This window comes from Symsagittifera roscoffensis, chromosome 1 (genome assembly GCF_963678635.1).
Source record: "Symsagittifera roscoffensis chromosome 1, txSymRosc1.1, whole genome shotgun sequence".
In the NCBI taxonomy this organism is placed as follows: Eukaryota; Metazoa; Xenacoelomorpha; order Acoela; family Convolutidae; genus Symsagittifera; species Symsagittifera roscoffensis.
Genome location: NC_087062.1, coordinates 99,473,638 through 99,490,353, shown reverse-complemented (window position 1 = coordinate 99,490,353; position 16,716 = coordinate 99,473,638). Strand labels below are relative to the sequence as shown.

Genomic DNA, 16,716 nt, shown 5'->3' with positions numbered 1-16,716 from the left:
CTGAGTAAATAATTCATACTGCTTTTTCCAAAATATTGCAACCTGATTAAATCATACTTTCAGATAATCACTATTCTCCACAATTAAATTTACAGACAAAATAACTAGAAGCGTAAGATACGAGCAAATCAATAGAAGACATTATCAAGGAAATCGGAAAACAAAAAAAAACGTTTGTTTTGATAACTTCTATTGTTGAAGCGAAATACCGCTTATCAATAGAATATAGAGAGCTTTCTGTTATTTTTAGTTATCGGGAATTGCAGTTTATTCAGCGTCAAAACTGCAAAACATTATAACAAAAAACAAAACAAACAATCAAAAAAGTTCAAACTCATTAGTATGCAGACAATTCTCAAAACGGGTGTCAAATACACTTTTCATGAGCAATTGAACAAAAATCGACAAAAGTAAGCTGTTTAAATTTCAGACAAACACGTCAAAAACGAAAACTCTGGATTGGTAGTTCGAAAAAGCATCCATCCAATCACTTTATAAATCAAGACCCTGAGTACTGAATGCACTGAACTTCCAAATAAGCTTATAATGAGCAACTGAACAAAAAAATGAGCAAAAAACTAAGGTGACAAAATTTTGGACAAAAACAAACCGATGAAAATTCGACTAACATAGCCAACAGACAGTTTAAAAAGAGTCAATAAACCCAAAAAAAACAGAAAAAACTGACTTAATTTTTGAAAAAACGTTGAAATTTCATAGTAAAAAAAAACTACTTTCAAACTCAATTTTAAAAAAACTGGATCAATAGGTAAAGTTTTTACTCCGCTGGGATATCTGAAAATTAAATTCCACTTTCGAAATTAAAAGTCGATCACATTTACTGTTCGACAGGGCAGTTTACCTTCTTTTTAACAAAAGAAATAAACTGAACTTAAAAACAAAACTGCGAATAATCAAACTTTTTCCTGAAGAAAAAAATCATCACTATCTATAGAAGAGTGTCATAGAAAATCACATTTTTTGATTGAAAAAATTTTCAACTTTCAAAAAAATAGATAGATTACTTCGGAATTCTAGAACAATTCATGGTTGACATTTTTTTGATAAAATTAACCAGGGGCGGATTTACGGGTGGGGGCGGATGCCCCCCCCCTTCAGTAATTCGACCCCCTGCCGGCCCAAAGGGTCACCCCTGTGTACTATTTTGAGATATCCATTTTTGGTGACGGACCCTAAATGTTTTCTGAAGGCGCCAATATATACTAATTTTGAGGGGGAGCGCGCGCCGAAAAAACGCAATTTTATGGAAAATTTTTTCCAAAAAGTGCCTAAAACGCTTTTTGGCATGTTTTTTCAAGGGACTTTTTAGTGCTTTGAGAGAGCACGAAAAGTCAATATGGTTGACCTAATAAAAAAAAGGTCGACAAAAGGTTGACGAGATTTTTTTTGAAAATCCCCCCTCGAGAAAATCCTAGATCCGCGCCTGAAATTAACCCAATTTGAGAAATCTGCATCAATAGGTGAAATAATTATTCTGCTGGAAAATCTGAAAATTAATATACACTTTCGAAAATAGAAGTCAATCACGTTTTTCGTAACCTCAACACTTTTGCTGTTCGATAGTCGAGTTTGTCTTCCTTTTACGAGGAATAAAAAGAAATGAACTAAACTGAAAAAAAAATCAAAGTCAAAGCGAACAATCAAACTTGGGCGTGAACAAACTATAACTTTTTCCTTGAAAAATTAAAAAAAATCATCTTGACTATATACGTGCCATCCCATCACTACGCTCATTGACACTTCATTATCTTTGTCAGAGTCAAACTAACACCGTTCAATTTGAGAAAAATTTGAAACTAACCCGGTGTCGTGACATGTTGGAACTTCCGCCCAGCGGGTGGTTGGTGGTGAGGCATAGGTTATTGGGCGGAACCATATGGGGAGGGGGATGGGCGCCACTCAAACCCTGTTGCAGATGATTCAGCATCATCATCTGTTGCTGTTGGTGCTGCTGGGCTGCGGGCGAAGTGTTGTGACCACCGCCCATGTGTTGTCCAGGAAGTGGTGGTTGGGAGGGCGTGGCAGCAACAATAGCAGCGTTCATTAGGACGTTGGAAGACGAGCCTCCCGATTGGTGCTGCTGCTGCTGCAAAGAGGAGGCAGCTGCAGTGCCGCCTCTCAGACTTCCCCGTCGGCCATCCGAACTACGACTCAGTCTACTGCTGCTAGCGTAGCCACCACCACCTACGCCAGCTATAGGGGGCATTGCTGAACTAGATATGGACACTCCACGATTTGCACTGTCCGTCAGCACATTCAGATTCGCAAGAGCATTCTAAACCCAGCATTGCCGCAATAATTCAAATAGTTTATTTTAAAACAAAGAATACCTAAGTTTAAGTACCACAACAGACTGGGTTATCACACGTTTTTGAGAGCATTTTTGCATGATTTCTATGGCCTTCTCGATGAAATTTTTTTTACACATAAGCGAACCTGAGCTTCGCACCACTTGCGATAAAAAAAGAACGACTATGATTAAAATCGAATGAAAAGAAAAATAAAAAAAATCAGAATGCTAAAAAGAATAATCTAAAATAGCCAAAAATTTTCAGTTTGCAAAACAAGCAGTTCCTCACTGGGATCAAACACCCGGCTTTGTCGTATTGAGCAATTGGGTTAACTCTAGGCCAGTTCCCCGGATAGTTGATTGAATTTGAACTTATAAAAAGCAAATAAAACACGTGTCAGATTTTCACGGGCGAATTCTGAGAAAAATGTTTACTTGAAAAAAAAGAATAGTTCCCGGTTGCAACAACCTTGCTAATAGCAAGAGTAAAAAGTATTTAAAGTCAAAAACATTGACATTAGACAATTGGAAAAGCGTCAATGAATTTAAAGAAAAATGACTAGCTTATGAAAAAAAACGAGTCATTGTCAAAAAAACTGATTGACACTTTTTGATAAAACGAACCCAATTTGAGAAAATTGGTCAACAAGGAAAACTTTTGATTCCGCTGGAAAATCTTAAAATGAAATTCGACTTTTGAAGATAGAAATCGAACACGTTTTTTCGCGCCATTTCAGCTTTCATATGAGCGTGCATTTTGCCTACCTTCTAGCAAATGAGTTTAATTGAGCATATATACCTAAAGGGCAATAATTTGTGCAACTATTGGTATGAAAGTACTTCTTCTGTTATTAGAGCGTTGTAAGACTTTTCCTGAAAAAAAAATGATCACGACTTATATAAGTGTCTGAACTACATTCATCGATTCATAAAAATGCAATCACCAAAAACAACATCGTCGTAGAACTCACAGAAACCATATATTAAATGCAAAATTAGGTATTGAAGTTTGTATTCAGGCATTTAAGAAGAAAAATAACTTCATTTAAGTCAAATTAGGTTGATAAAAAGATCATATTTAAAACAAACATGGGCAGCGACTTCGAAAGTGTAGAGAACGATCAGTTGATCTGCTCTAGTTCTACACTGTACAACACGAGATACAAAGAAAACATTTTGTATCAAACATTTTGTAAAAGAAAACATTTTGTAAAAGGAGCGAATAAAATGAGACGGAAATAACGTTCTTAAAACTATTGAAAAAAAAATAAAAAGGACAACCAACAGACAGTTGAAGAAAAGTCAATGAACGCAAGAAAAAATTAAAAAACCTAGGACAGATTTTTTTTGAAGAACTCTCAGCTTTCAAATATAAAGAAAAACATATATGATTGACACTTTTTGATCAAAATTAACCCAATTTGAGACAACTTGATCAATAGATAAAATTTTCATTTGTCTGAGAAATTCGATAATTAAATTCCAATTTGGAAACTAGAAGTCGATCACGTTTTTTGTTACCTTTACATTTTTGCTGTTCGATAGTGGAGTCTGCCTTCCTTTTAACAATTAAGTGAACTGAACTGAAAAAAAAAATCAAAAGTCAAACCGCGATACAGTTAATTTGAGCCTGAAAAAAAAAAACGAAAAAAAAAATCATCGCGACCTATATACGAGTCTGAATTACGTTAATCGATTCTTTTATAGCAAGGCAACAACCAGCATTTAAAACAATTTTCATTTACCGAGCGGCTACTGAGCCATCAACAATTGAGCAGGAGCCCTAAAAACATATTTTACCGTTAACATTAGCCAAAACCGTTTGATAACTATATTCAAAAAAATTTACCAAATCGGATTTTCAAAATCCGACTAGACGAACTCACAAATAACAGAAAGACTGTCAATTGTAGTTTAAATTGTTTTTATCGGTACCTTTTTTGAAAGTATTGCTAAAATTGCCATATTTGAGCAATCAGATTTTGGACATTATGCAGCTTCGCAGTCCCTGAATTTTGCAGATTCGCAACCCCTGACCACAAAGATATTGTGGCAACCCAAGATTACCTCAAACTAATAACTCAAGACCCTGATTCATATTTCACCTTGAATTTAAAAACAAATTGAATTCGCTAATTCAAAAGGAAAAAAACTAAATTAACTACTGTTTTTTAATTATTCAATTCTGTATAAAAAACACAAAGCCATTGCGCGGACAGTATAACTATATGACGACTTCTTAATAAACTAAATGATTACTCTAACACAAAAAGCTTACTAAGTTGAATATCAACGTTTTTTTAATCAAGCTTTCAGTGACTTAGATTTAAGGCGCATTAATTTTTTTAAGTAGAAATTAAAATGCACATGATTATTTCAAAACCACCTAACACAAGCTAAGCTGCAGCTGCACGTCGCAAACACATGCGAAAAAACGACAGAAAGCAGCTACAAAAATGAAATAAAAAAGGTAGAGAAATATATTCTAGATTATGAGTCTCACGTCCTCGCATCTGCTCCACGTTCCTTCAAGGTTGACTACTAGCCACCAATAAAGCAACTACAGAAGCTAAAAATTTGCCAAGTTTATGCAGCAAAAATGCCAACAAAACAAAAATAAAGCTAGTGCTAAGTGCAGCATCGAACCTCTGACCAGTAGATTAGTAGTCTCATGGCAATTAGATCGGCAAACAATAGCCAGCATTCAAGCAGAGAACAGATGAGAAGAAATTTTCAAAGCTACAGATCGTGATTATAGCAAAAAAACTATCAAATGAGGACTTTTATTTTGGACTTTGCTTGGGCAAAAGTAGATTCTTACAATTAAACTTCGCTCGCTAGCTCGCAATTGTACTAGATTCCTAGTTTGTAAGAAAAGACAAAGAATCAAAAAATTTCTGAGAGCCATTGCTTGTTGCGTCAAAAAAACGGTGCGTAGCCCTTTCGTAGGAAAGCTTACCTCAACCAGTTTTTTCGATTGAATTTGACTTCTCCGATTTGGGGGAGAGTAGTTTTCGAGAAAAGTCAAACTTTCATTTTTTTTCAACTTTATGACTTTTCCGAGAGTCTGAACTGTTTTTGTGTCCAATTTGCGGTTGTGGTCGCTTGTGCAGGGGAGCTTTTCATAGCCCATTTTTTATATTGATTTCAAAATCTCAGAATTGGGAGGGTAACTTTCTACACAGAGGCGAAGCCCAAAAACCAGCCACGAATAAAGCTAATATATGCTAATAGATTGCCAATTTCATGCAGCAAAAGTAGTACCACGTACAAAAAGACACAGTTTTGCATGCAATAAATTGGAAAGCAAAAAGCGAAATTATGGATAAATTATGCATTTCAAAAAAATGGCGAGATACATTGAGCTGAAACATTTCCGAAATCGGGCTTTTTATCATCGTACTGCTGTTTGAAACGAATAACTTTTTTCGTTTCATTTGATGAATTAAATATGCATCAACTGTGTTAATTTTTAACTAATCAAATGTCAAAACGCATATGATTTTTTACTGCTACAGCAGCCTACCAATTCAAAAGTGCCACTAAAAGTAGCACTTTTATTTGCGACTTAGGTTGAAAAAAAGAAAGTTCTTACTAATACACTTTGTTTCGCAACGGTAATGAAATAAAAAAAAACTCATCCATCTCTCTTTGAGGTTATTATCTCCTGGCGAACAACAAACCTAACAAAAAAAGACAGTTATGCTTTAACTGTTTGCAGAACAATGAAGATATGTTGTGCAAACCTGGAGATCGATGTGACGGTTTTGGTTCCTGAAAAGGGCTGTCACGTTTGGCAGTGAGCCTGCTCTACCACTACCGGTCGCCGTTGACTGATTCGGGTATGCTGGGGACAGAAATTTGTTATGCTGCTTGCTTCCACATCCTCCACCGTTGCTGCTTCCACCGCTGCTGGCCGGACTAACAACTGTGTGTCCAGACACTGATACTAGTCCGGACATGCTTCCAGTACTCGAGTTGTTGTTGTTGATGCTGTTTCCGGTAGTCGCCTGCAACTTGAACGACGAGCCCGCGCATTGCGCTTGAGGAGAAGAGAGTTGCTCGTCGTCGAAGGCATTCGAATCTCTTGTGGTGGCCGAATTCTAAACATTAAGATCCAAATGACCCTTTGCTAGCCTCAGCAAATCGACACTAGTTGTTCATTTAACACAGAGGCGAAAAGTAGATTCGCACCATTTGTGATGCAGAAAGTTTTTAAAAAGAAAAAAATTGAATCGTATCGCGTGTTTTTCAATTAAAAAATCATTGAAACCCTTCAAAATAATTTAAATAAGCGAAAACTTCAAATTGAAACAAACTAGGCAGCAACGCTTTAAACTACTCAGTAGACTTCTGATGAAACAATGAAAAAACATAAATCCGTTTTTCTGATTTTTTAATGAAAGGCCAAAAACAACAGCAAACTTGCTATTCGCTTAACGTGTCTAGAACCGAATTTCACTTCATGAAATTTTTGGCACAAAAATTTTGTCACAAAAACAAAGCGAGAGGATTCAAAAAAGTAACAGAAGGTATAGAGAATCTTGGAACATAAGAAGAAACCTGAAAACGAAATCAATTCAACTAGGATTGACAAAATTGAATTAAAAATTATTTTCAAAAACTCAAAAAAGATGATGTGTTATTTTGAGACATTTATACATTAAGCCGAAACAGCATAAGCCGAAACCTTTTAAGCTTAAAAAAGAGCAAAAAAAAACTAGCTGTAAGTTTGCACTTTATATTTAAAAACCATTTTGAATAGAAAGGTAAAATTTATTTAATTTTACCTATTTAAAAATACCTATTTTATCTATTTTAAAATACTGAGACTCAAAACATACTGGGAAAAAGTATGCATTTGAGAAAGTGATTCCGTGATTTTATGAGACAAGTTACAGGGTCGCCAAGGTGTCTCAAAAATTGAAATCAAATTCAAGCGTGAATGATTACAGCATAAAAGAAAACAGGTGCAGTTTCGAAAAAAGATATATTAGAAAATTTTGCTATAAGAAACTGTATGTTTTCAGAAAAACTTGGTTCGGGATTTTTTATTCAGTTGCGGTGAAATTTTTTCAGCACTGATATTGATGTGCTGCTACTTATTTGCCACTGATAGATTACGCTTCGCAATAATTTGGCATTTACCGAACTGCTGTGGCCACCCTGAGTTAATTACTAGGAATACATCTTTTTTCCGATTTCATGACGCTTGCTAATCACATTTTTTCATACAGAAGCGAAGCGATACAAAACTAAATGACTATGATTAAAAGTAAAAGAAAAGACAAATTGAAAACAAAAGCCTTCAAAAAAAATTGAAACAATTTTGAAAAACCAGAACGAAAAACTTTCAAATATTGTCCGGAATGGATGTTTTATTTGCGGAAAACACAATCAATGGAGTTGAATGAAAAATAGATAACAATTATCGAGCGGCAAGTGAGCTGACAAAAATTGGGCGAATACCCATAGAACCGAAAAAAAGTTGTCATGAAAAACACGGAGCTATAATTTTAATGCACTTTGTAAACAATTCTTTTACATTGAAAATAACAAAAATTAGGCCACAAAACCGTAAAATCAATAAACTGAAATCATTTGATAAAATTTTCAAGCGAAAAAAATTATTCACAAACAAATTAAGAAACAAGGTATCACAAACCATCACCTGAACGGATTGAATTTATCAGAACAAAACCCCTTGTGTTGTGAGTCGATAGACGCTTAAAAAAAGATAGACGCGAAGTCGAGAAAAATTGAATCGAAATATTTTGCTTGTTAGTCTAACTTTAAGCGAGTAACGCAAAAAGCCATCAATTGAGCTATGAAATAGTTTTAGCTATGGAACTAGAAAGGAAATTTGAAAGCTTCCTCGGCACAAGTAAATGCAGAAGGTAAAAATGCAAAAGCTTTTTCCGAACTTTTAACAGTCGTTTCGCTAGTAAAACGGTAGTGAATCAAATTTCTGAAAACTTCCTACTCAAGTTCTAGGAAACTATAATTTATCTGCTCAAACAGACTTTCACACCATTCGGCAACTCTGGTAACATAGCTAAACTCAGCGGCTTTCACTAGTTACAAAGCAGCACAGAAAAGGTCAAAACTAAAATCCGATAATATTGTAAGCAAGCGTCGACGTTAGTTGCGTTGACTTTATACTTGGAAGCATTGCCTTAATACTCAATGCTTCAAATTGGGCCCTTGAAATGAAGCCTTATTTAGTTTCAATCAGCAAACTTTCAACTTACAACATCTCGAAGGGAGGAGTTTTTGGCTTTTCGAATCTCTTCCAGGATTCCATTGTATCTGTCCAGGTCTTCTTGCGCCTTCTGGTTCTGAAGGGCGATCTTCTCCGAAAACTTCCTCGGGTTACTCGAACTCATGCTTCTAATTACTAACACACCAACTTCACCTTTTGCTCCACTCCATGTTTAAACCGTATCATTTCACTCCATGTAATCTAGAAGTATAAAAAACATTACAAATTAGTTTTAGAAATAGTAAATTAGAAAACGAAACAAGACTGCTCGTATCAGGGCAAATCCCTGAATGTTCTGACTGCCTTTTAAGGTATATGGAGCATTAATAACATAAAAAATTTCAATGTAATAGAAAAAAAAAGTTTTGAAAAAATTTGAGATTTTATGTAAAAACATCCCCCACACGTCATATTAAGTACAAAGTGATAAATTTTGCGCCTATTAAAAAATCGATTATGGCATAAAAGCATCCTTGAACCAATTTGGAACGATTTCTAAGACGGATTAAATCTCGCTTACGCGTTAATAGCGCGAAATTTATCGCGCGTTAATTGTCCCATATTTTAAACCCCCATAACTTTATGGAAAACAATCACAGGTAAAATATCTTTTCAAATTCAAGCTCAGGACAACAATAGCTTTCGAATGATATTTAAAAAATTTCGTCAAAAATGGCTAGTTAAAAAGTCGAAATTTGTCTGAAGAAAAAAACCCAACCGAATACAAATTTTCCGTAACTTTCGTATCGAAAGTCGGAACAAAAAGAAAATAAAATATCAATGGAACAAAGATAACTATGCTGAAAAAAATATCAAAATATCTTGTCTCGATCGATCTGTCAAGTATACTGAGATTAGGTGATGAATTGTTTTAAATTCATTGAACAAAGTAAGTTAATAACAGACAAATGACGCATCTAAATTTTACATATGTACATTCTTAACGTGTTTTACGATAAACTACAGAGGTCACGGAAACAAAGAACGCGCCGCAACGGGTCATTGCATGTCTCATATAGTTTGTAATAAAAATCTCAGCATTTGAACTTTTAGAATTAAGTGAAGTAAAAAGTATTCAGATTGTAAATATTCACGCGCTAATATTTGCAATCAGGTCCTAAAAGGCTATTTTCGTCAAATTTTTGTCAAATGTAGCCATGGAAACTTTTTAAAAAGTTATACGAAGGCATATTTATAGATAACTGTGGATGCTGCTAGCGCAGAAATTATCAATCTGACTCGTCATAATGAAGCCCAACAGCTTGTTTGCGCTTTTTGACACTTGGGTTGACCGCACTCATTCCTGGTTTCTTGGCGCTAATTTTTTTCATAGCCGCTTCAGAAATCTGCGATGGCGGCTCCTGTGACTCAACAGCAGAGAACTTATTCAACCTTCTAAGTTCTTCTGAGGCGATGGAGAAGTGTTGAACTAATTTACTGAAAAAACGCTGCAAGCAGGTCTGCGCCTCCTCGCCTTTCAACATATCGAATAAAATTGGGGACAAAAGAGTCGGCGACGTTGCTGAAATGGTGTGCGAATAATCTGCCCAGCCAATCACTTTCAAAGAATTTTGCCGAAGTGACGCTAAAAGACGTTGTCTAACGCCAGGGCTATTTAATTTGCAGAATCTCCAAATATATAAACCATCACTGATTAATGCTTCATTCGAAACACTATTCACACAAATTGAGAGACAGTGGTCTTCCGAGTCGGTGTCGAGCCGGAAAAAGACCTCTGTACCCTGCAAAATGGCATGAACATCAGCCATTACCTAGAAGAAAACGTAAGACTATTTACCGTAATTTCCATTCATGGATTTCAAAAAACCTGACTATGTTGCTGACGCCTCAGTAATAATTGATCCGACTACCCACGAAGATGGTAGGAACAAAGTGCACTTTCCCGTTATACCCAGCCAGCAAAATAAAGCGCTTCCCTATCATAATTGTTAAAGCAGAGCATTATGGGAAAGGGCCGACTAATGGTGAAAAGTAGATTTGTCGCACAATATGAGGGGCCGCAAAAAACTTCGAAGGAGGTGATGTCTATACACATGACCTTCTTCCAATTTCTTAAAAAACCTCATATTACGCTAAAATCTCTTTTTATCGTGATTCAAATTCAATTTGAATCACAAGCTCTATTTGAATCGCAAAATCCAAAAAAATCTCAGAATCAAAACTTTTCTGATTATCATTTAACTCTTCACTCAAACGCGGTGAGGAGCAAAAACAAAGACTACATTAAAATGGCGGTGCTTACCTATAGAGTCGAATTCTCGGATAGCCAAGAAAACTTAAAACTTCTTGTTAAGGTAATCAGAAATAAAACAAAATTTGGACTACCGTTTTTCGAATGATTAAAATATACTACCGTGTAACGCACCTCCGGTGTTTTGAATTTTCGACAAGTTATAAAAACAGCATAAAGGAAATAAAATCTGCATCATTTGAGTGAACTCTGACAATCCCAATTACAGGGTTGGTCATTTCAATTTTTTAAAGTTTTCTATTCGATTTTTTTAAACCAAACTTTGAAAACCATAAAATTTTGTGGGAAGTTTTTTATATCTAAGTTCTTTGAAAATTTTTTTATGACATGAAAAACGTCACATCTCGGAAACTAAAAGCAATTGAAAAATCGCATTTAGACTCATGATTTGCAACTCCTGAGAGTACTCTCACAGTACCTAACTACAGCGTTCGGATTTTTAGATGTAAATTTTCTGAAAAAAAATGTGAAAAAACCAAAAAAACGTCATATCTCGAAAACTGCAAAAGTTTGAGCAGTCATATTTGGAATCAAGATTGGCAACCGAGAGACTACTCTGATAGACCCCAATTACCGGGTTAGGAAACCAAATTTTGAAAATTTTTTAAATTTACTTAATCAGAAAACTATTCGAAAAAATCACACAAACCGTCCACCGCGAAAAGTAGTGATTTGAGCAGTCATATTTGGAGCAAAGATTTGCAGCCCCTGAATTACCCTGACAGAGCCTCACTATATAAATCTCAAACTTTTTGATTTCTAAGTTCTTTGAAAAAATTATTAAAGACGGGATAACCATCGTCACATCTAAGAAACTAAGAGCATTTGAGCAGTGGCACTTGAAGGCAAGATTTGCACCTTGGAACTCCTGAGTAAAATGACAGTAAAAATTTAGTTTTTTAAAAAATTTTCGAATAAATCACAAAAACGTCAGATCTCGAAAACTACAAAGATTTGAGCATTCAAAAATTTTCTGATTATCAATTAACTCTTCACTCGAACGCGGGGAGGAGCAAAAACAAAGACTCCATTTACATGGTGCTGACCCGTAGAGTCGAACTCTCGGATAGCCAAGAAAACTTAAAACTTCTTGTTCAGGTAATCAGCAACAAAACAAAATTTGGACTACCGTTTTCCGAATGATTAAAATATACTACCGTGTAGTAGATTATTTGAAACATTTCAATAAATTTAATAGCAGTTTCCTGAGAATCAAATTTCTGAGAAAAGTTCTCGATAACGACATTATACTAGACTTTTTACGGTTTCGCGTGCCTGATAACGGTATTTTTTCGGATCAAGCGGTGCACAGCTTCCAACTAAGACTCTTGAGATCTGAGATAAGCCAGGCAAATGCGGATAGGGCCAAGGCATCGGGTAACCTAGTAAAAGCAAGAGAGGTAGTGAGAAGGGGTATAGATGAGAAGTGGTGGCCTTCGGTAATTATCTATCTGAAATGGCAGGCAAGGTGTAGTGTCAACAACCTGATGAGCCGACACAAAAGAAAGCTTGAAAAAACTTTCGGAAAGAGAGGATAGACCATTAAAAACTTGGATGAAAGGGCAGTTAGAATTTTAGATAAAGTGATTTTGCCGCTTTGGGTGCGGGAAGTCTTAAGTGTTGGACCAAAACATCCGGTACGAGACAAATTGAATGAAATTCACTTCCTTGCTGACATTGATAGTTTTTTGTCTTCTGAACTGAAGTTAAATAGAATACCCGGAGAAAAATTATGTGAGATTGAAGCAGCTGCAAAGATATATGCTGAGAATGTGAAACAAAGGCATTGGAAAAAAAACCAGAAACAATGGATTGAAAATCAATTTCCAAAAAATTGGTCTGACAGGGTAGTGTTTCAAACTCTTAATAAGATCATTGAGGGAAAGAAAAATTTAGAGTTGAAGGCATCAGAACCGAGAAATCATAAATGGTTGAAACTCTCACCACCCCTTCTTACAAGGTAATATCGAGGCAATCCGTCTCAACTGTTAGCTGCAAAGGTTCGGCTAATATCCGGGGCACAAACAATTAAACAAGAAAATTGAAAACATGCTTGCCATCCCTCAAAACTTCCTTTGCTCGTGAACTGAGATCCAAAGTGGTATACAAGCTTACATGTAGTGGATGTAACTCCACCTATGTCGGTCAGACAGTCCGACATTTAGCCACTAGGGTCGATGAACACCGCAAAGGGGACTCCTCAGTAAGACAACACTTGTTAGAATGTAATAAGGAGGTAGGCGGTACTGCTGAGCTGAAGTCAGAGATTATTGACCAAACAGCCAATACTCATAAGCTACTGACACTAGAGGCTTTGCATATTTGGAGGGAGAGGCCGAAGATCAAGACACGCGATGAATTCAGGAGCCGGGAATCAACACTGAAATTATAGTCTAAGTATAACATGGCTTAAATAAAAAAAAACTGACATTTCAGAATCAAAAATGTTCCCAAATCGAAATTTTATAACCAAAAAGAAGAAAAAACTAAAAAATCTACTGGAAAATGATGTTCATGATTACGTAAAATGACAGTAAAGTGACAGTAAAAATTTAGTTTTTTAAAAAATTTTCGAATAAATCACAAAAACGTCAGATCTCGAAAACTACAAAGATTTGAGCATTCAAAAATTTTCTGATTATCAATTAACTCTTCACTCGAACGCGGTGAGGAGCAAAAACAAAGACTCCATTTACATGGTGCTGACCCGAAGAGTCGAACTCTCGGATAGCCAAGAAAACTTAAAACTTCTTGTTCAGGTAATCAGCAACAAAACCAAAATTTGGACTACCGTTTTCCGAATCATTAAAATATACTACCGTGTAGTAGATTATTTAAAACATTTCAATAAATTTAATAGCAGTTTCCTGAGAAAAGTTCTCGATAACGACATTATACTAGACTTTTTACGGTTTCGCGTGCCTGATAACGGCATTTTTTCGGATCAAGCGGTGCACAGCTTCCAACTAAGACTCTTGAGATCTGAGATAAGCCAGGCAAATGCGGATAGGGCCAAGGCATCGGGTAACCTAGTAAAAGCAAGAGAGGTAGTGAGAAGGGGTATAGATGAGAAGTGGTGGCCTTCGGTAATTATCTATCTGAAATGGCAGGCAAGGTGAAGTGTCAATAACCTGATGAGCCGACACAAAAGAAAGCTTGAAAAAACTTTCGGAAAAACAGGATAGACCATTAAAAAATTTAGATGAAAGGGCAGTTAGAATTTTAGATAGAGTAATTTTGCCGCTTTGGGTGCGGGAAGTCTTAAGTGTTGGACCAAAACATCCGGTACGAGACAAATTGAATGAAATTCACTTCCTTGCTGACATTGATAGTTTTTTGTCTTCTGAACTGAAGTTAAATAGAATACCCGGAGAAAAATTATGTGAGATTGAAGCAGCTGCAAAGATATATGCTGAGAATGTGAAACAAAGGCATTGGAAAAAAAAACCGGAAACAATGGATTGAAAATCAATTTCCAAAAAATTGGTCTGACAGGGTAGTGTTTCAAACTCTTAATACGATCATTGAGGGAAAGAAAAATTTAGAGTTGAAGGCATCAGAACCGAGAAATCATAAATGGTTGAAACTCTCACCACCCCTTCTTACAAGGTAATATCGAGGCAATCCGTCTCAACTGTTAGCTGCAAAGGTTCGGCTAATATCCGGGGCACAAACAATTAAACAAGAAAATTTAAAACATGCTTGCCATCCCTCAAAGCTTCCTTTGCTCGTGAACTGAGATCCAAAGTGGTATACAAGCTTACATGTAGTGGATTTAACTCCACCTATGTCGGTCAGACAGTCCGACATTTAGCCACTAGGGTCGATGAACACCGCAAAGGGGACTCCTCAGTAAGACAACACTTGTTAGAATGTAATAGGGAGGTAGGCGGTACTGCTGAGCTGAAGTCAGAGATTATTGACCAAACAGCCAATACTCATAAGCTACTGACACTAGAGGCTTTGCATATTTGGAGGGAGAGGCCGAAGATCAAGACACGCGATGAATTCAGGAGCCGGGAATCAACACTGAAATTATAGTCTAAGTATAACATGGCTTAAATAAAAAAAAACTGACATTTCAGAATCAAAAATGTTCCCAAATCGAAATTTTATAACCAAAAAGAAGAAAAAACTAAAAAATCAACTGGAAAATGATGTTCATGATTACGTAAAATGACAGTAAAGTGACAGTAAAAATTTAGTTTTTTAAAAAATTTTCGAATAAATCACAAAAACGTCAGATCTCGAAAACTACAAAGATTTGAGCATTCAAAAATTTTCTGATTATCAATTAACTCTTCACTCGAACGCGGTGAGGAGCAAAAACAAAGACTCCATTTACATGGTGCTGACCCGAAGAGTCGAACTCTCGGATAGCCAAGAAAACTTAAAACTTCTTGTTCAGGTAATCAGCAACAAAACCAAAATTTGGACTACCGTTTTCCGAATCATTAAAATATACTACCGTGTAGTAGATTATTTAAAACATTTCAATAAATTTAATAGCAGTTTCCTGAGAAAAGTTCTCGATAACGACATTATACTAGACTTTTTACGGTTTCGCGTGCCTGATAACGGCATTTTTTCGGATCAAGCGGTGCACAGCTTCCAACTAAGACTCTTGAGATCTGAGATAAGCCAGGCAAATGCGGATAGGGCCAAGGCATCGGGTAACCTAGTGAAAGCAAGAGAGGTAGTGAGAAGGGGTATAGATGAGAAGTGGTGGCCTTCGGTAATTATCTATCTGAAATGGCAGGCAAGATGTAGTGTCAATAACCTGATGAGCCGACACAAAAGAAAGCTTAAAAAAACTTTCGGAAAGACAGGATAGACCATTAAAAATTTGGATGAAAGGGCAGTTAGAATTTTAGATAAAGTGATTTTGCCGCTTTGGGTGCGGGAAGTCTTAAACGTTGGACCAAAACATCCGGTACGAGACAAATTCAATGAAATTCACTTCCTTGCTGACATTGATAGTTTTTTGTCTTCTGAACTGAAGTTAAATAGAATACCCGGAGAAAAATTATGTGAGATTGAAGCAGCTGCAAAGATATATGCTGAGAATGTGAAACAGACCCCCTCTGACAAAGGTGTTGAAAAAGCCAGAAAATATTTGAGGATAACGGTCTTCTGGCAGTGCCGTTTGATAAGGGGGTGGGTTATTGTGTTATGAAAAAGGATACATATAAGAAAAAACTGAAAGAATTATTACAGGCAGAACAATTAAGTGAGAGGAAGAATCTGACAGACAGCGTGATTATGAAAATTGAAAAAGACATAAACAAAGAATTACTCGCCATGAAAAAGAAAGACGAGATTAGCGAAGCGATGTATAATAGGTTGAGATCAACGGGAGCGCAGCCGGCTAGGCTGTATGGTTTAGCAAAAGTACACAAACAAGGCACACCACTTCGTCCCGTCCTTTCTTTACCTGGTAGCTCATATGACAACCTAAATAAAACATTAGCAACGTTTTTTGATGAAATTGAGGGGGCAAACATAGAAACGAACACACAAATGGCCAGGGAGATCTTAGAGAAAACTGAGTTGGACTCTGACGAGAGTATAATCTCCCTTGATGTAAAGAGTTTATACACTAATGTCCCGCTCAGAGAAGTGGTTGGAATAGCCCTTAGGAGATTATATGAGCAAGTCAACCCTCCGGAAACATCTAGCAAGACTATGAAAAAACTACTGAATTTGGCCGTGAGTAAGGTACACTTTAAATGCAACGGTTTGTGGTATGAACAAAAAGACGGTTTAGCAATGGGCGACTCCCTTGCAGTAATATTGGCTAATTTGTGGATCAAAAAATACGAACCTAAATTAAAGAAAGAAGTACCAAAAATGACTGTACCAAGAGAGCGT

The 16,716-nt window shown here is 36.2% G+C and overlaps 2 protein-coding genes across 3 annotated transcripts in view; one reads left to right on the top strand and one right to left on the bottom strand.

Moving 5' to 3' along the window:
• Positions 1–8,771, bottom strand: part of LOC134853330 (uncharacterized) — an 87,661-nt gene extending 78,890 nt beyond the window's left edge. For both annotated transcript variants that reach the window (XM_063869315.1, XM_063869306.1), the window contains exons 1-3: positions 8,563–8,771; positions 6,058–6,414; positions 1,823–2,296 (exon numbers count right to left, since the gene is read on the bottom strand). In XM_063869315.1, the coding sequence (XP_063725385.1) occupies positions 1,823–2,296; positions 6,058–6,414; positions 8,563–8,697 (966 nt within the window). In that variant the 5' untranslated portion in view covers positions 8,698–8,771. The remainder of the gene's footprint in view (positions 1–1,822; positions 2,297–6,057; positions 6,415–8,562) is intronic.
• Positions 1–16,716, top strand: part of LOC134853382 (uncharacterized) — a 540,493-nt gene that overhangs the window by 457,859 nt on the left and 65,918 nt on the right. The gene's annotated exons all lie outside the window — the stretch shown is intronic.